Here is a 20,546-nt window from a genome sequence, read left to right as displayed (position 1 = left end):
TTACTTGAATCTTCGTAGATATAGAAAAAAGATCTAAAGATACGAAAATACTCGGAAACAATATGAAACCCATATTTGACACTCACCGTCAAACCCGGTAATGTACGTATCTCTATACCCTGATTTACGAATAAAAAGAACAACAGGAACTAACATATAAGGAGCAGAGTTAAAGGCGTTCAATTTCTGTAGTTTGATCATTCATGCTAGTCTAAACGCAATACAACCAATAAGGAAAACTAAAATACTACAAGAGCTTGATCTGGTAATTACCGTTCCTTTACGACAACCGAGCTTTTTCTTGATGTTAAATGTTGATGTTCCGAATAAATGCTGTGATCGAATCTGGCAGGGTCCTCATCATCAACCCTTTTGATTCTGCGATACAAAACAACAGAACTGCACCTAATCCTTCGATCACTGATTCATATTGTTCATAAACAAAGAATGCAGTGAAGGCAAAAACCAGAACTGCATTGCGGATTACATTCGAAGTCAATACCACATGATAAATCAAAATAATATCTCATTTATAGTAAAAGTAAATTCGTTACTTACCAAAGCCAACGAGTACAACCAAGGAATAAGAGACGATCAACTTGAAGAAACACAGAAAAATCACAACCTGGAAGGTCAGAAGTTTAAAGAACAAGAAGAAAAGCTTGCATATAGAACTTGCTATTATGGTCATAATCAAGCTTGTACGGACTTAGGTATAGCTTTTACGGTTAGAACCAATAAAAAAATCAGGGGTTATGGCGCATTTTGTAAAAAAAAAAGTGAAGTAAAAGATGTTAAAAGTTTCAAAGTTTGGCAACCAACTTTGGAAAATGTTTTTTTCAAAGTTTGGTAAATGTTTCTTTGAAAAATATTTTTCAAAGTTTGGTAAAATTTTGGTAAATGTTTGTTGAAAATAAGAATGGGTAAATTCACTTTAGTCATTGCACTTTAGGGTATTTTCAAAGATTAGTCCCTAAGTTTCTACTATAAATACCCTTACCCATTTAGCTTCAAAATCATCCCAAAAATCATTTCTTTCTCCCAAAACTAGAGAGCTTTCTTGTGAGTAGTGAGTGTTTTGTAAACACCTGTAAAATTTCTCTCTTAGTAAAAGATCTGCAGCAGTCCGGAGACGTAAGCAAAATTGGCTGAACTCCGTGATCAATTTCGGGTATTATTTTTCCGCTTTTATTTCGCATTATCACTAATCTGGTTATAGGGAAATTACTTATACTCAGTTTTTTTTCCTAACAACTGGTATCAGAGCTTTTGGCTGTGAATTTTATCAATTTTTCTGCGAGGTTACTATTCATTACTATTCACGTGAATAGTGAATTTCGTGAATAGTGAAATTTCGGTCGGCGATACGAGTTTGTCGACGGTGGTGTTCTAATACACGGTAGTTCACAAGAATTGTCAGAAACGATCCAAAAGAAGCCAGATTCGAGTGGAAGCGATGGCTGCAGACGAAGGGAAGGTGAAAATTGAAAAGTTCGATGGTGCGGACTTTGGCTTTTGGAAGATGCAGATTGAAGATTTTCTGTACCAAAAAATCTTTATCAACCTCTCTCAGGAAAGCAACCAGAGGGCATGAAGAATGAAGACTGGGCTCTTCTCGACCGACAAGCCCTCGGAGTCATCCGACTGACGTTGTCCCGAAATGTTGCTTTCAACATAGCAAAGGAAAAGACCACGGCGGGTCTTATGGCGGCTCTCTCCAGTATGTATGAGAAGCCATCGGCCTCAAACAAAGTTCATTTGATGAGGCGATTATTCAATTTGCGGATGACGGAAGGGGCATCGGTGGCACAACACCTAAATGAACTCAACACAATCACAACCCAGTTGAGTTCAGTGGAAATTGAGTTCGATGATGAAGTTCGAGCTTTAATTCTCTTATCATCTCTACCAGACAGTTGGAATGCTACTGTTACAGCAGTCAGCAGTTCGTCGGGAAACAGCAAATTAAAATTCGACGATGTTCGGGATCTGGTACTGAGTGAAGAAATTCGACGGAGAGAATCGGGTGAAGCATCAACCTCCTCAGCCTTGCACACGGAGTCTAGAGGAAGAACTTCATAAAGATATTCAAATCGTGGCAGATCAAAATCCAGACGGGAAAAATCTAGAACGGGAAAGAAAGATTTTACCTGTTATAATTGTGGCAAGAAATGTCACTTTAAAAGAGATTGCCGAGCACTGAAGAAAGATACCGGTGCACAGGAATCTGCCAACGTGACAGAGGAGACAGGTGATGCCATGATTCTAAGCGTCAACAGTCCGATTGAATCATGGATCTTGGATTCAGGGGCATCTTTCCACTCCACCCCATGCCAAGAAATCATGGAGAACTATGTCAATGGTGATTTTGGGAAGGTTCATCTTGCTGATGATGAAACCTTAAAGATCGTCGGAAAAGGAGACATCCGACTAAAATTGCCAAACCAGACCACCTGGAAGCTGACAGGAGTGAGACATATTCCTGGCCTCAAAAGAAATCTGATTTCTGTTGGACAGCTTGATGGAGAAGGATATAGCACAACCTTTTCAGGCTGTGAATGGAAGATTACCAAAGAAGCACTCGTCATTGCTCGTGGTAAGAAGACTGGTACTCTCTATGTAACCTCAAATTTAGAGAATATCATTGCAGTAGCAGATGCTGATGGAAAATCAAACCTATGGCACCAAAGGCTTTGCCATATGAGCGAGAAAGGGATGAAGACACTTTTGTCAAAAGGGAAGCTGTCGGATCTAAAGAATGTAGATGTCGGACTATGCGAGGATTGCATCTTTTGCAAACAAAAGAAAGTCAGTTTTGCAAAGATTGGCAAGACACCCAAGGCAGAAAGGTTAGAATTGATTCATACTGATGTATGGGGACCATCCCCAGTTCCATCTCTTGCAGGCTCACTATATTATGTCACCTTCATCGATGATTCAACAAGGAAGGTGTGGGTTTATTTTCTGAATAAGAAATCATAAGTCTTTGATACCTTCAGAAAATGGAAGGCCATGGTGGAAAATGAGACTAGTTTGAAAGTCAAGCGGTTGAGGTCTGACAATGGAGGAGAATACAGAGACAGTAGATTCAGAGATTTCTGCGCAAACAATGGGATCAAGATGGAGACAACAGTTCCCATAACACCGCAGCAGAATGGCGTAGCAGAGCGCATGAACAGAACTCTGAATGAACGTGCCAGAAGCATGAGAATACATGCCGGATTGCCCAAATTTCTATGGACTGAAGCTATCAACACTGCAGCTTACTTGATCAACCGTGGGCCCTCAGTTCCTTTGGATGTCGGAATACCAGAGGAAGCTTGGAGCAAGAAAGAAATAAACCTTTCATACTTAAGATTGTTTGGTTGTATTTCTTATGTACACATAAACTCTGCTGAAAGAAGTAAACTTGATGCCAAGTCCAACAAATGCGTCTTTGTTGGTTACGGTGGTGATGAGTTCGGTTACCGGTTTTGGGACTACGAAAATCGAAAGATCATCAGAAGCAGAGACGTCATTTTCAATGAAAATGTGATGTACAAAGATAGGTCAACCACAGAATCAAGTAATACCGAAGCTGAAACAAAGGAATTTCCTGAGTTCGAGGAGATTTCTGGAAATGATGTTCAGATCAATCCTGAAGCAGTTCAAGAAGAATCAGGCACACCAGAACTGAGACGCTCCTCCAGAATTCCTAAACCAACCCAACGGTATTCTCCTTCTTTACACTACTTGTTGCTGACTGACAATGGTGAACCAGAGTGCTATGATGAAGCAATGCAAGTGGAGGATTCAGTCAAGTGGGAGTCTTCCATGAAAGATGAGATGGACTCGCTTATGTCAAATCAGACATGGGAATTAGCTAAATTACCACCAGGCAAGAAAGCGCTCCACAAGAAGTGGATTTACAGGATCAAAGAAGAGCACGATGGGAGCAAACGCTACAAAGCAAGATTGGTTGTCAAAGGCTTTCAGCAAAAAGAAGGTATTGACTACAATGAAATTTTCTCTCCAGTCGTAAAATTGTCTACAATCAGACTGGTGTGAAAATTGTAGCTGCAGAGAATTTACATCTTGAGCAGTTAGATGTAAAGACAGCTTTCCTTCATGGTGATTTGGAGGAAGAAATCTATATGAGGCAGCCAGAAGGCTTAATAGAGGCAGACAAGAAAAACCTGGTATGCAGGTTGAAGAAGAGCTTGTATGGTTTAAAACAAGCTCCTAGACAGTGGTACAAGAAGTTCGATAGCTTCATGAGTAGCAGTGATTTTATCAGATGCCAAGCAGATCATTGTTGCTACATCAAGAGGTTCGACAACAGCTTCATTATTTTATTATTGTACGTTGATGACATGCTCGTTGCAGGCTCAGACATGCAAGAGATTATACACTTGAAGCAAAAATTGTCGAAGCAGTTTGCTATGAAGGATCTGGGCGCTGCAAAGCAGATTCTTGGGATGAGGATCAAGAGAGACACAAAGTCGGGGACTTTGATGTTATCACAGGCTGAGTACATCAACAAAGTACTCTCCAGGTTCAACATGCAAGATGCTAAACCAGTAAGTACACCTTTAGGTGTTCATTTCAGACTCTCCAAAGACCAATCACCAAAGACGGAGGAAGAACGTGCACACATGGTGAAGGTGCCGTATGCCTCAGCAATTGGAAGTCTGATGTATGCCATGGTTTGTACCAGACCAGATATTGCTCATGCAGTGGGAGCTGTTAGCAGGTACATGAATAATCCGGGCAAGGTACACTGGGAAGCAGTCAAATTGATCCTCAGATATCTTCGGGGTACCACAAACAAAGCACTTTGTTTCAAAGGTGGAGATATGATACTGACAGGCTATGTAGATGCTGACTTAGCCGGAAATGTCGACATCAGAAGGAGCACTACAGGGTATGTCTATACTCTGGGAGGAACTGCAGTGAGTTGGGTTTCTCAACTACAGAAGATAGTTGCTCTCTCCACAATTGAAGCAGAATATGTCGCTGTTACGGAAGCCAGCAAGGAGATGGTTTGGCTCCAAAGTTTCTTGGAAGAGTTAGGCAAGAAACAAGAAAACAATATCTTGTATTGCGACAGTCAAAGTGCTATCCATCTAGCAAAGAATCCGTCTTTTCATTCCAGGACAAAGCACATACAATTGAGATATCATTTTATCCGGTCTCTTCTGGAAGATGGGATTTTGAAACTTGAAAATATTAGTGGAGCTCAAAATCCGGCAGACATATTGACAAAGACGGTGACTACGGACAAACTGAAGTTGTGTTCAACTTCAATTGGCATGCTAGAATAACAAGACCAGACATGCTGCTGCATTGATCGAGGTGTGAAGACATATTAAAATCAGTCTTCAAGTGGGAGATTGTTAAAAGTTTCAAAGTTTGGCAACCAACTTTGGAAAATGTTTTTTTCAAAGTTTGGTAAATGTTTCTTTGAAAAATGTTTTTCAAAGTTTGGTAAAATTTTGATAGATGTTTGTTGAAAATAGGAATGGGTAAATTCACTTTAGTCATTGCACTTTAGGGTATTTTCAAAGATTAGTCCCTAAGTTTCTACTATAAATACCATTACCCATTTAGCTTCAAAATCATCCCAAAAATCATTTCTTTCTCCCAAAACTAGAGAGCTTTCTTGTGAGTAGTGAGTGTTTTGTAAACACCTGTAAAATTTCTCTCTTAGTAAAAGATCTGCAGCAGTCCGGAGACGTAAGCAAAATTGGCTGAACTCCGTGATCAATTTCGGGTATTATTTTTCCGCTTTTATTTCGCATTATCACTAATCTGGTTATAGGGAAATTACTTGTATTCGGTTTTTTTCCTAACAAAAGAATGGACCGACCTGGGTACAAAAAACGAGGGTTTCAAGGGGACTGGTATATAAAGTGAAGTTATAGATTGGAGGGTTGGAGCTTTCGAGTTTTACATGTAAAATGGTAAGTTGATAACTATAAAAAGGCATGAAATCATAACCATAATATTGCCATGGAAATACAAACCTTGAAAAACCTGCTCCAGTCGTCTGCCTTGGCCAACAATTTGATGCTATGAACTACTATATTCCACATATAAGATACGTATCTGACTGAATTTTTCACATCTGAATCTCGTATTTCAAAACAAGATGATGGTATATTTTGAACAGAAAAACCAGATCTGTCGCATAGGCAACCATAATTAAGACAGATATAAGCATATGTGATGTGTGTCTTTGCATTATTATTGAAAAATATCTGTTAATAATATGGGATTCAACGGGTTACTGAATGAAAAAAAAATAAACTTCGGAGTGGCCAACAATTTGATGCTATGAACTACTATATTCCACATATAAGATACGTATCTGACTGAATTTTTCACATCTGAATCTCGTATTTCAAAACAAGATGATGGTATATTTTGAACAGAAAAACCAGATTCCAGATAGAACCAATCAATGCGTAAAAACAGGTAACTCCATCAAAGTGACCCAATGAAATGCCATGAAACAACCAATGGAAATAACTATAAATACTCACGTCGCTGACGTTAAAATGCCATGTCCATAAAGCATGGTTGTAACTAGCAGCAGAAGCTGGGCTGCAGATGAGATATAAGTTCTTCCACAGAAAAAAAACCAATAAAATACCATAGCCAGAGTAAGGAAGCAGGAAAATGTTTTCCTTTCATCTCTCCACAGCAAGATATCTGAAACTGAATCAAAGTAATTGAGGGTCAGTATATGGAGAAAACTGAATTATCAAGCCTTGGTTTATTTGCAAGAGCCTAGATACATCTATCTGCACTATAATAAAGTGTTTTCCATGTGGGCTTAACTTAGGCTTAAAGATGAAGTCAAATAAACCATATAGCCTGTTGGCTAAAATTTTCAAACCCAAAAACCTTTGAATATTTGAAAAAAGAAAGAATAAAATTTTAACTATTTCCCCCATGGTACAATGAGGGATTTAAATAGCAGTCCTCTATTGGAATAGCGGTAAAGGTGTCGTCCGAAACCGTTATTGCACAACCACGATACCCACAATAGCACTCGCTATTGTCGTAATCGCGATAAACGCAACGCAACCACAACCACAGTTCAAATCCTTGATTAGTACAATCTCATGACATAACATGAGATGGTCAAAACAGTACGCAAAAAGAAATCAACAATTTCAAGATTAAATCTACAAACAAATTGATCATGTGCTCAATCATTGAAAAGGCATTACTTCAAATTCTTTGGCTCGGCATAAGCTTCAGAAAAAAATATTTATGCAATGCCGCTATGGAAGTTTGCATAGAAAAATTGTATAATGGAATACCTGTCCCGCTGCCTAGCAAATGCTCTGCTTTGGATTGTTCATCAAAATTTCTGAATCTCATAAAATATAAGTCTGTGGTTAGATGAGAGAATGATTCAACGGTTGACTTGATACCATCCTATATTCCCAGCAAGAAAGAACAAAAATCATGTCAAACTTTCAGATAAAATCTTGCAGTCTCCTCAGTGGATCTTGAAAAGCTACTTTATGTGATTTGATGTAATCAAGAAATGAGAAAAACAGTCTTAAGATGGAAGTACTTCAATCTCTCTTTTTTTGCCAAAATGTACTTAAAACTAATGTTAATAATTTCTTAAGCTAGAACAAAATGTAACATGAATGGCAAACAGCATAATAGAGACTGAAAATTGTCTTTATGCTTATTTATTCAGGGAGGAAAACTGGAAAAAGGATAAAAGCATAAAGAAACAAAAACAGTTATTAGATTCCACAAGAAAATACAACCAAACGGCTTTTTTTGCTTTGATTCCACAAGGATGCCCAATTCTACCAACTTCCATTTATCATAGTCTTTCAGTTCAAGGAAATAAGCTGATATAAACTCACTATAGTTAAGTTCCAACCAAAAGTTTGTTCAATTGTCCCTCACAATAAATATACTTAAGAATTGAACAAGAAATGCAGTGTTACATTTCAATGTTACTACTTGTGAGAAAAATAAATTGAAATAAAGAATGTTTAGTTGACTGTAAAATCAATTTAAGAGTTGTAATCCACTCCATGCCTCAGAAGTGGAGACAATGATTAGTTATTCTATTCTACTCTATAAAGATGAATATTATTCAGAAATACCAAGGGATGAAAATAGAAATTCAATGCACTGAGTATTCCAGTTTCTAACAATCCTAAATAAATCATGAAAAATTAACAGCTAACAGAAGCTCTGGAAATATTCAATATATTTTAGGGGTGCAAGAAGAAAGGACAAATGATGATAATAATTTATGTTAGACAAGAATGGATTTCATAAAAGGAAAGACAGCGGAAACTTACTTTAAGGGAGACAACAGGGGCATATTCAAGATGCTTTTGAGCTGCAGAGCAGTCAAAAGTTCTGTTACGTGAAGCTAGCTGCACTAGGTAATGAGGTGACACAGAATATGTAAACGTTCTGTAGCGCAATTTGTCATGTATGTATTGACAAAGTAAGACTATATAGGAAACCATCCAAGTAGGCACTTTTATGAACGGCCTGCTACGCAATTGACAAGTCCAGTTAGGAGAATATTGTTTAAGGTGGCAAAAAATATACAAAATAAAAGAAAAAAGAAATTTGTGTAATTGCTTCAGCAACCAATTTAGAAGAAAAACAAAATTACATAAATTGTCAACTAAAATAGAAAGAGAATTCAGAAAAGGATGTCAAACAGGATGCTAAAACATGTAACAATAGAGTTTGTGTATCATAATTGTAGGACTCCACTGCCAAACACGAAAGGACATTCATTCCTATGCTAAAATTATTGTATCTAATTGGTATGGCAAAATCTAGCAGTATTTCTGCTGATGAATAGGTAATAACAGATAATTTCAAATTTCAGATACCAAAGGACAGGATCCAAATAACAAACAAGACTTCATAGCATAATCAAAGTTTGTTTATTCCCTTCTCTGGTTCGTGATAACAGTCATAGTAAAACAAGGAAATTACGAACAAAAATAGTTAAGTAAACCCATTACATGACATAATCATGTTAGATTGATGAATGTACAGCATAGTAACCTACAATGAAAGAGTATGATATGACAGACGTTCACATATTGGTAAATCAGCATGCTTTACCTTTGATACCCTAAGCCTTCAAGTATGAGAGATACAAATTCCCAGAACATTACAGGCTCAAGATTTGTAATGAAAAAAACCTGCATATTGAAAACAACTCCCTTAAACATAGTTTCAATATAAATTAAATAAGAAAAGTTTACATAACTTTCAACACTCTTTAGGAATACCTTTCCAGCCACAGACACAGCTCGAGAATCTATAGATTCTGCAGCACAGATATGAGCATGAGCAACATTCTCGACATAGGTAAATTCAGACATATTTACACCACTTCCTGTAATGAACTGAAATGAGAACTGTCACTATAAAAAAATAGTAATAGAAAAACTCCATATTTCATCATAAGTTCATAACATAAAATAGACATTTTCAGGAAAAAAGAAGAAACAAAACACATAATATAATTTCAGAAACATACAAACAGCGGCACAGTCCCAAAAAGCATGAATAATCTGGGATGCTAAACAACTAGGGATCTTAATTGAGAAAAATTCAAACATGGGAGATTAGGGATAAAAGTAAAGAGGTTCTGAAAGGCACATTGCCATATTTTACTGTCAGTCTGTTTCCTAATTATCAATGTAGAAATATGCAATATTATATGGCTGTAACAGTAAGAATTTTCACACAATCAAGATATGAGTAAAACTACAGCTGTAATAAATAAAATGATGTTAAGACAATTCACAAACCTTTGCCAAACCAAACATGGCTAGATTCGCTAGCAAAGGAACAAAATGTGTTTCACCAGGTCCAAAGACATTGCTAGGGCGAAGTACATATGTTAGAAGACCATCAATATTGTTCGCTAATCTGATTAGTCCTTCTGCTTGAAACTTAAGGTCAATCATCATATCTTTAAACTGTAGCAGTGCATCGATAAACAAAAGGACAGTTAGCAAACAAATGGAAAATCGAAACCTAAAATTGTTTTATCAGATTGCAGCAAAATGAAACGTACTTTCCCAGGGAAAGTGATGGACTCATCACCATTAAGTATATCCCGTGAACCATCAAAAACAACATCTGCAGAACTGTTGTATACAAGCCGCCTAACTTTACTTTCTCGGCATGCATTGATGACATTTTTTGCACCTGAAAATGTTGTCAACATAATGCCAGGGTTTTAAAAATATAGTATATAGTTATAAATCTCATCAAAAAAAGGGAAAGAAAAAAGGTCCATTACCTTGAACTATGATCATGTAGCAATTACAGAAATCACGATCATCTAAATCGGTCGGTTCCATGTAAAATATAACATCTGCACCTTTAGTTACTGCAAAGGTGTATTGTCAATAGAGTCAGTTTCTCAAACATCTTCAATGTTGCCAGAAAATTTAAAACTGAACATTAGACTAAATATAAAAATTTAGACTGACAAAACTTACATTTTCAGTTCTCAAATTTTATTATGGTTTCTCAGGGACTAAATATAGTGTATCCTTAACTTTCCAATCATTCCAGGCAGCTAAAACTAAAACCATTCAATAATACTAATCTCTGAGAAAAGAAAAAAGAACATTTCTCGGATTTTCTAGTTTATTTTTAATGTCTAACAATCAGGGTTTCAAAAAACGGTCCGCGACCGTGATTTCGTCCGCGATATAGCGGTTTCGCCGCTGTCCGAGTTACACGCGACGGCCGCAATAGCATCCGCGACGACCGCAATAGCGCCCGCGACGGCCGCAATCACGGTAAATCCGAAATAACCGAAAACGCGACCGCGACCGCGATTTGAAACCCTGCTAACAATCTAAGAAAAAGCCAGAACAAAAGTCCTCTATTTCAATTAATGAAAATGTAAAACTATTTTAGTTGTTGCCTTTCAGCTCGCTTTTCGGTCCCGAGACAAAACCAAGATTTTAGATCAAAAGCAACCAACATTTTTCAAAATAAGAAAAATGGTTTTTTAAATATTGCACAAAATAAGTGATTCTACTTCTATATAGACTAATTATGCTATAATCCATATTAGCTTTCATTCTGATCAACTTTGAGTTTTGCTTTTCTTTGTTGCAACTTCAAGTAAATTCGAACAAAAATGATCCGTGCAAACTCCATTCTCAGCTAAACAAACTCAAAATCGCCTTAAATGGATAATTGATCATATATTTACGTTTGTATTTCCTTTTACCTTCGATGATTTGAGACGTATCGAGAACATCGACGTGGCAAAAGGAGGCTTGACCAGAATTGATAGCATCGGCGAGGAGAGAGTCGGAAGCGGAGGAAGTATCCAGCAGCAGCGAGTGAGAAGATGAGTCAGCGACTCGGACTATCCAGCCTCCGAGTCGAAGCAACCTGTTGACTAGCGTTCTTCCTGAGAATCCTCGGCCTCCGAGAACTACGCACGTCCGAGTTTCGCTCCGATCTCCGCGCGCCACATCATTTGTCGCCGCCGCCGTCGATGTCGCATCCATTTTCTCTCCTTTTTTTCCTTATTATTTTCCCTTTTTTTATCTGCAAAAAATGGGGATTGACAATGTTTTCGATTTAGTGTGCGGAGGATTGATAATATTACGGGCGTTGCGTTGTGAAACAAAAAAGCTGTTTGGCGGGGCGAAATCGTTGAATTTTTTCCTTTCCTTCCCAATTTTAAGGAAAAAAGTAGGTCTAATTTTGATTTCAATCCTTCTACTATGCATAAATATAACATTTAATCTTTTTATGTTCTATTTACAATAAGTTCAGAACATGTCTAGATTTTAACTCGTAGATACTTATTATTAGATCCACTTTATTTTTCAGATAATAGGGTTTAATATTTTCTATTTAAATTTCTTTTAATTTTGTTAATAATCATTATATATTTGCAACATGCATAAACTTTGATGATGTAGTTGTTTGAATTCAAATTCTCTAGAAATAATAAAATTTCCTTTTATTATCGAGATCAATAGTGGATCAAAAAATATTTTTTAGAGTTGACACATATATATTGATAAAAAAATTATGTGAAATGAGCATAAATAACATTTCATGGTGAATAATATTAGTAAAATGAACAACTAACATAAATAAATTCATATTTCAAAATAGACACGTGTCTACCCTAAATTATACTCGAGTTCTCCAATGACAGAGAACACTGAATGTATTCAATAATGATATCAATTAAATTCATTAATAGTATTAAAAAAGTTATAGAAGTTCAATTATGTTAAATTAAATTATTAAGAATAGATCATAATTTGAACATAATAGAGGAACTAAAGTTGTAATTAGACCGAGTTGATGAATTATGTAACTAAATTTTTCGGTTGAAGGAAAAAGGTATGGATCGTGAGTGGTGGGTGGGGTCCAGTGATCGGGTGAGATGGTCCATGCGGCGTCAGATACATGGGCGCTTTCAGGTGAAAATTACAGCCCCCACTAAACTTTTTCTTTGGCACCCAACATTTGTCCTCTTAAGTTACATCGAAAAGAAAAATGTTCCAAAAATTAAACACAATTTTATCTTTATTTTTAAATTTTTCTGATTGCCGTAAGTCTTTCACGGAAGCTGCTCTTAATCTGACGTTAGGACAACCTACTATCCTATCTTCCCTAATCTATTAAATATGAAAATAGGGTTTTATTGTTGTTGTGTTAATATGATTTTATTAAAATTTACTATCCAAATTTTATTATAATTTGATTTTAAAAAATTATGTTATAATCATATTAATCAAGAAACGATAATTATATGAAGAAAAAAATAACTTAGACAAAAAATCACAATTTACATATCTTATTTTCAATTTTATTTCTCGTCAGTGTGATTTTAATAATAATGATATATTATTATATTAATTTCTAATATATTATTTATTACACTAGTAAACATTGGAAAGTTTAAATTGTTTAAATAATTATTTTTTTCAAATAAAACATTAACATCTTTGTCGGGTGAGTCCGAAATTCGACTTCGACTTGGAATAAATATTAGGAGTCGTCACCGATCATTTATTTTTCGTAAAAATTTGGTTGATCGGATACCATCTTACATGATCTGCGTTTTTACCATAAATATGTCGGGCTCGGGAGTCGGTTACAGTTAAGGAAGGATTAGCACCCTTGAACTGCCCTTTCGGTACCATTTAATTTATCGGTTGTCTTAATTACGAAAATTGAAATTTAAATTAAAATTAAAAAATTCGATCATAATTATTTACCTTTTGATCAATTAAAATTATCCCTAAAAATCATAAATAAAGTTGCAAAATAAAACATACAAAAATAAAGAGTTAGTATTAAGATCGAAATAAAAAAATAAACATGGATCAAAATACAATAAATACATGAGCCTGAATTGTAATAAAATATAATTATATAGATTAAAATGCAAAAATATATAAGATAATAGCTAAAATGAAAATAAACAAAGATAAAAAAATAAGAAAAATAGTACCAAATCAAAAATAAATAATTACTAAAATAAAATAAACATAAAATAAAGTGTCAAAATTAAAAATAAACAAAACAGAAAATATAACATGTTAGTGACTAAATTAAAACTAATGAAATTAAAGTACCAAAAAATGAAATAAATAAAATATAGAATTTTAGGGACTGAAATATAAAATAACAGCAACATTTGATGGGGTTTAACGCAATTTGTACGCATATATTTGGGGTCATTATGCAAAATACGGTAGGAATTGAGAGTACTTGAATGCGAATCACCCAACACTTTAAGCGACCAAAGTAAAAGATAACTAAAATATAAGGACTCTAAGTTAGATTAAACCAAAATATAAAATAAAACACTCCTCCTTCATTTCATTTCCAGAATGCGTGAAACCCACAAAGCATATCCCTCCATTTTCTAACGGCTAAATCTACGAGATAATGTGTTGGAATTATTTATTTCACGTAATAAAGTTCTCCCAAGATTAATTGTTGAAGTAGGGCGAATTGCACAGTGTTGGCCGTAGGTCGTCATGCCTTCCAGGCGACCTACGATGTGGCAGCTTCAGAAGTCCCATACACAACCCAACCCATAGGTCGCCATGCACTCCGGGCGACCAAGGAGGTCGCCATGCACTTCGGGCGACCAAGGAGGTCGCCATGCACGCCCGGCGACCTTGTCTCCTTGCATGGCCATGTGATATTTATGCACGTCCCGCTCTATGGATGCAACGCGTGTATGAGGGAGCAGAGGGTTAAAGCTTGGTCGTCGGGCAGGAATCTCCCAGATATGACATGCAGGGCGTGCAGAGGGTTAAAAGCTTTGTCGCCGGGCATGCATGGCGACCTCCTTGGTCGCCCGGAGTGCATAGCGACCTAGGAGGTCGCTGGGAGTGCATGGCGACCTATGGGTTGGGTTGTGCATGTCCCATGCACACGATAATTCCCTCGTCGGAAGCTGCCACGTCGTAGGTCGCCCGGAAGGCATGGCGACCTACGACCAACACTGTGCAATTCGCCCTACTTCAGCAATTAATCTTGGGAGAACGTTATCTCGTGAAATAAATAATTCCAACACATTATCTTATAGATTTAGCCATTTTCTAACTCTGCTCGACATATCAGATCCCAATTTCTTCATCTCCCTCAAGCAACGCCGCTCATCTCCTCAAATACTCCAAACGCCGGCCAGCGCGATCGGAGGCTATTCACGCTCTCAACTCCGAACGAAGACAACACCACCCCAACAAATACCATGACATCTAGGTAATTATAAATCCCTAACTCATATACATTTTTTTTGAAACCGTGAAAAATTTGTATATAAACCACGAACAAAAATTATACTAACTGGTTTTTTAGTTTCAATCTAAGAATTAAACAAATAAACTTAAAACTAAGATACAATTTGAAATACCTTATGATTCAATTCTGTTTTGATTGCTGAAAATTTTCTTTTTTCGTATTTTATTTTTGATCCTTTTTTTCTTCTGAAAAACGAAAGGATTCCGCCCCCGCTCGTTTCTGCTGAAAAAATTGAAACATAAATTTAACAATTTCCATTTTCCATCGTCACTCAAGTTGGTCGTCTCTTCCTCTTGACCGAGGGGTATTAACCCGAGGCTGACCACAACGAGCGGTGGCGCCACCACCTAGCCCAACCTTCAATCTCTCTCCCGACAACACCTATTTCTCCGATGGACACCACACAACCGCAAGGTAATTTCTAACCCCTATCTCTATTTTTTAAACATTCATTAAATTTGTATGAAAACAAAGAACAAGATTATAATTTAAATTATTTTTTTAGTTATATTCTAATATGTTAGCACATAAACAAAACGTAAAAAAAATACTAGAATACCTTGAATACTTGCTTCCGGTTTTGGATTCGAATTACTGAAAAATTCCTTCTTCTTTTTTGCTGTATTTTTATTGATCTAAAAACCTCCCCTTTTCCTTCCTCCTTGTTTACATGGTTTCGGGTTATATACCCTTACAAAGAAAGAAAAAAAACAAACAATTATGGAGCAATACGGGTGAAGCGGTATGGGCAGCGACACATCATGGTGGAGCTGAACATGGGTGAAGCGTTAGTGTGTTGTGTTGGTGGCCGACAAGTATGGTCATGAGATGAGTGTAAGCAACGTGGGTGAAGCTGGCGTGGGGGTACTGCAGCATGGACAAAAATTGGTTATTACAATCTAAAAAATCTTTAAAACTTTAAGATTATTCATCCAAACATACCTTTAGTATATGATAATTTGACTTTAATATAATTTTTTACTTAATTTAATTCTAGAAAAAATCTGAACATAATATAATCTATTGATATAACAAACAAAAATTAAATTAAATAAATATTTATTATACATCATTGCACTTTTACCTCAATCTTAATAATTTAATCGTTTCAGCTATAAATTTTCTATTGAATTTATTTTGATTTTCTAAATTTTTAGTTTTATTACTAATTCAATATGATAAAATTAATAACTTCGTTGGATCGTGGTTTGTTAATAATAATATTTGGGATTGTGTGGTTTGTAGGCAATTTATCTTTTTTTTTATTTAGAGGGGAAGTTATAGTAAATGATTAGACGACATTTGATTGATGTTTAAGTTCATAAAAAACGAAAGGAGGAGGAAATGGAGATGAACTCTTTTTAATATTTGTTTAGACGTAACATTATGATGACTATTTATAAGTAAACATAATAAATAAAGTCGATTAACAGTATATATGACTTTTTAAAAATAAGTTTAGGGAGATTTTTTAACGAGATTTATAACCTAGCATTATTAATCGAATAAAAAAAGATAAACTTTTCCCTTAAAAAAACACTTATTGGGCGGAAGAAATTGTCCAAGAAACACTTACGTATTGTACCCATTAAAATAAACCAGTATTTCATGGATCTGAGTTGTATATACCTTCTTTTTCCAATCTATCAAATGAATTATGAAATATAACACTTCCAAGTAAGGATGAACACTTCCAAACTGTTTTCATTTGTATAATTTCATGCAATCAATACCTAAACTTTGAATCGAATCCTATGTAAGAACTATATACATATCAATGAATCGGTAACCGATTCAGATTCCAATATTTGTTGTGCCTAACCGTGTTTCATGAAGATCGAACGAGTCACTTTCTCACTTTAGTTTCAACTGCTCGGATGGGCGGTGACAGCTGCGATTCGCCACCTAGAGCGGCGGTGGCACATTCGACATGTGTAAGAAGATAGTCATATATTTTCTTCCTAAGCCTATTGACCGTCTCTGTTGAAACATTCAGGGGTGTCTCACCTTCTTCTTTACTTGAACTAATTTCGTCTAACCAGTCATTGACACTCTTGAGCTGCGTCAACATCCTGGCTATTTGACCATTTTCGGATAGAGCAGACGAGTCTACATCGGCATCTAAGAATTTCTCGATGAATCCAAAGAACCAATCTTGGGATTCCATTCGCAACATATCAGCCATGTCAACAGCCTCATCAAGGCCATTTCCTCTAGTCCATATTTCCGGAGGTGGTTGGACTGCAGACTTGGGAACAAGGCTTGAACCGTTCCCGGTTTTGCGAACAACACCCTGCGCTACAAGTCTAGAAACAACTACTGTACGGGGTTTTCCTTGGGATTTTGCGGTGCCATTCCTATCAGAACTCTCGAGAAGTAATATGTTTTGGTTGGCAGGGGTAGTCTTCTGGCTTTGTGCAGGTGCTGAACCATGACTCGGCTTCGAATTATGTTCTTTTGTAAATACAGAGAAAGATGACATATCAGTAGCCAATGCAGCTTGCACCCATGAAGCTGCATATTTTCGTCTATCCGATGCAACCTTTACAGCCTCTTCTGACAGGGTTCCTTCTGATTCCGGAGATGAACCGACTAGAATAGTTCTCGATAAAGAATCCGCAACCATACGAGCATTATTCAAGCTTGTGTGAAGGGTCAAGAACCGTTCCACTGCAGGCTGAGGGTTGTCTTCCTTGGCAGAGGTCGTAAGATCAGAATATAAGCTGCAAGACAATAGCATACCAAATTTGTCATAAAAGCAAAAGACCAATCGGTTATCCAACTAGATAAAAGACATCCGAAACAAGGATAGAAACAATTGATCAAGGGATGTATAATGTAAAGACTTGCTAAATGACCTCTCGGTACATTCCATCAACATTAGCATGTTCTAGAGATTTCAGTTAAAAACTTAACACGTGCAGAGTGTTCGCAGTTGAAACCTATGACTCGTAAGATTTTACGAGCTATCACAATTACTAAAATGTTCGACAAAGTGATAAGGAGAATCAAATGCGAGACATCTAATACATTTGATGTTTCCTGGTTTTGAAATTTTCTTCAATTGCGTTTCTTTTATTGTGAAACATCTGTACCTTAAACATCGAAGTAAGCTCTCGGAAGCTGCGGCCTCTTGTAAAGCTTCTACTGCAGCTGTTTGAGCTGCAACCCTGTGTCTCATGACCTCCTGTAACAAAAAACGCAAATTCAGTATGAGGAATCACCAAAAACTACAATATATTCCACGATGCCAAAACGGGAATTAAACAGCTAATACAAGCAAACTAAACTATAGACTAAAAACAATGAACCTTAAGAACCAATTAATGGCTGCTGTCTATGTTACTCGGATGTGAGAGTCGGATAGGTATATATCCGACGCATTTGTACTTCATATTTTTCCTCAAAGAGAATTTGCTAATAGCAAATGCAACCATTTTACAAAATAATCCGTAACAAAGACTTCCATATAAAAGCTAGGAATGTTGTTGAGAACTATAGATCCCAAAAGTCGTATGTACATACCTTTCCGAGCCTCGAAAGGGAAGAGGGGAGCGAGCCCCATGAAATACCACTTCCATCCGTCAATCTTTTACTATTTATCGGAACCTTAACTAGGTTCCCCAAGCCACCATTATTAGTTGGTTCTCCGAATTTCTTCCCAACATGAGTTCTTGGCATATTTTGTTTCTCGTGGGCACTCAACATTCCATTTGCCGCAGCTTTCTTAGTTGACACCTGAAATTTGCTCTCCTCTTTTAACGGCCTTGTAGACGTCTGGAACTTAGTCCCCTCCTTGGATGGTAACTTTTCACTTGCTGTGTTTTTTCTTGAAGCCTGGCAACGAGATTTCAATTATTAGGCAAATGTTCACAAAATAGATTTAATCGCTCGGCGATGCTCAAACCGGAAGCCCCGAAGTACCTATAACTAAAACGTACTAATGCAAATAGAAGTAAAAACTAACAAGTGAACAACTAGGCAAATGTAACACATGTATGCCTATGTCATATCCATAAATCAATAGCAGAACTCAAGAATCACAGCAAATTATGTCCTTCAAGAAATACTAGTCCGGAAATTGAACAAGTATAAAACAGTAAAAACCGATGCACAACATAGGAACAAAAATGATACTGTTATATCATATTTCAAGCTTAAACTTACAGAAGAGCTCCGAGATTCTCCCTTGATATCATGCTTGGTAGTCCTCGGTGTATTCGAATGGTCCCCACCCTTCGCTTCCATATTCCCTTCCCAGATCTTTCTCAAAGCCTTGGCCCCTAACTCGGTCCCTTGAGGAAAAGTTTTAATCACAGGTACTTTTTTTCCGATCGAATTCGCCCCATGAAGAGTGCTTGCCTTCTCCACAGATCCCACCTTGGGACTTCCTTTCCTCAGCCCCTTTATTTCAGCCTGATGCTTAATCCCAGTGGCAAACTTCTCAAAAGAAGTCGGCAACGAATAACAACTCGTTGGGGAAGAAGGAATCGATTGCGAACTTAATGCCTTCAATTTCCCTAAAGAACCCCTCTTCACATCCACACTCAAAGCCGGTTTACTCAACAGAGAGTTTGATCGAGTCAAAGAATTCGTTTTCAGTTTCTTATCAGTTTGATCATCCTTTAATCCGCCATTTGATCTACTCCCAACCGATTTCCCTTTCTCCCCACCATAACCACTGCCTAACTTAACTTTCTCCCCAAGTTTTGAACCAAATGAACTTTTACTATCAAGGAAGCCAGGAGAATGAGTTGCAACAATATCCTCAGGGCTCCCTACACAAGGATGTCGACCAGGAACCGGCCGAACCCCACGAAGAATCGGAATCGGCAACGCCGATTCCAACCTGTCGACATGAATAAACTGACCTAATTGGATCTTATCACTAAGAATTAAATCATCATGCTCATCAGGCAATGATACATACGTAGCATGAGATGAATCTGAAACCTTGAGGTAAAAGCCTTGGTTAGAGAACAACTCGCCACCTGCTAATGCAGGAACTATACTCACTACTTGTAAAAGAGACGACCTATGCTCACCGGCAACCTTAACATCAGTGTTCATATGCTGTAAGAGATTCAAAAGAACACCTGGAACAAGATTTGCCATTTTCGCCACCTCCAATTTGCATTACTTTTCACACTCAAAAGATTTCCATTATGAAAGAGAGAATCAAGAGAGCCCTTGAATGAAAGAAACTGAAGAGATTAAGAAGAAAAAAGTGTTGGGGGGGGGGAACCCAACTTGAAACAAGGAATCAGTAGTCAAAAGGTGGTGATTTTGACAAACAGGTGGTAGGTGTAAGAATTAAGATTCAGAGTTTCAGAGTGCAGCCTTCTTTTGAGGCCATTAATTGCAAAGACAGAAAGGGAAAACAACAGGACAGATAACAACCCAGACCCAGAGGCCAGAAGAGATTTATTAACAAAAAAACCCGTTAATCATGGACCATCTAGAATTTTTTTGAAATAAATGAGATGAATCAAATACAACAATAATGGCAATACAACAAGGAAATAACAAATGAGGACAATTTTCCAAATATAATCCACCAAACCCAGAACTATTCAATTAACAAACAATTTATTTTCCAAAATGGGGGGGAAAAAGAGTAAATTTGGGTTTGTTTTGAAGTCACCTAACCCCCACCAGTAAAGGGTTCAAAAGGTAAAGAAAAAGCAAAAATTGAGGAGGGGTGAACTTGAAGGGAAAGCTGGAAATTTTCC

At 36.8% G+C, this 20,546-nt stretch overlaps 2 protein-coding genes across 2 annotated transcripts; both read right to left on the bottom strand.

The window, feature by feature from the left end:
- Window positions 1-165: 165 nt before the first annotated feature.
- Window positions 166-11,657, bottom strand: LOC120218149 (3beta-hydroxysteroid-dehydrogenase/decarboxylase-like). The gene is made up of 12 exons (XM_039215117.1): window positions 11,255-11,657; window positions 10,307-10,396; window positions 10,079-10,212; window positions 9,810-9,980; window positions 9,285-9,401; window positions 9,115-9,194; window positions 8,325-8,523; window positions 7,311-7,428; window positions 6,525-6,699; window positions 6,006-6,162; window positions 559-625; window positions 166-471 (listed from the first exon to the last, which is right to left on the bottom strand). The coding sequence occupies exons 1-12, from the start codon at window positions 11,538-11,540 to the stop codon at window positions 308-310; spliced, it is 1,758 nt and encodes a 585-aa protein (XP_039071048.1). The 5' UTR covers window positions 11,541-11,657; the 3' UTR covers window positions 166-307.
- Window positions 11,658-16,602: 4,945 nt separating this feature from the next.
- LOC120218148 lies at window positions 16,603-20,047 on the bottom strand. Its single transcript, XM_039215116.1, has 4 exons — window positions 18,982-20,047; window positions 18,340-18,651; window positions 17,910-18,001; window positions 16,603-17,537 (listed from the first exon to the last, which is right to left on the bottom strand). Exons 1-4 carry the CDS (start codon window positions 19,927-19,929, stop codon window positions 16,661-16,663), a joined length of 2,229 nt encoding a protein of 742 aa, XP_039071047.1. The 5' UTR covers window positions 19,930-20,047; the 3' UTR covers window positions 16,603-16,660.
- Between the last annotated feature and the right edge of the window lie 499 nt (window positions 20,048-20,546).

Source organism: Hibiscus syriacus, unplaced genomic scaffold (assembly GCF_006381635.1).
Source record: "Hibiscus syriacus cultivar Baekdansim isolate YM2019G1 unplaced genomic scaffold, ASM638163v2 tig00110195_pilon, whole genome shotgun sequence".
Taxonomy (NCBI): Eukaryota; Viridiplantae; Streptophyta; class Magnoliopsida; order Malvales; family Malvaceae; genus Hibiscus; species Hibiscus syriacus.
The sequence above is the reverse complement of the archived record's forward strand: the minus strand, read 5'-3'. Positions and strand labels throughout refer to the sequence as shown.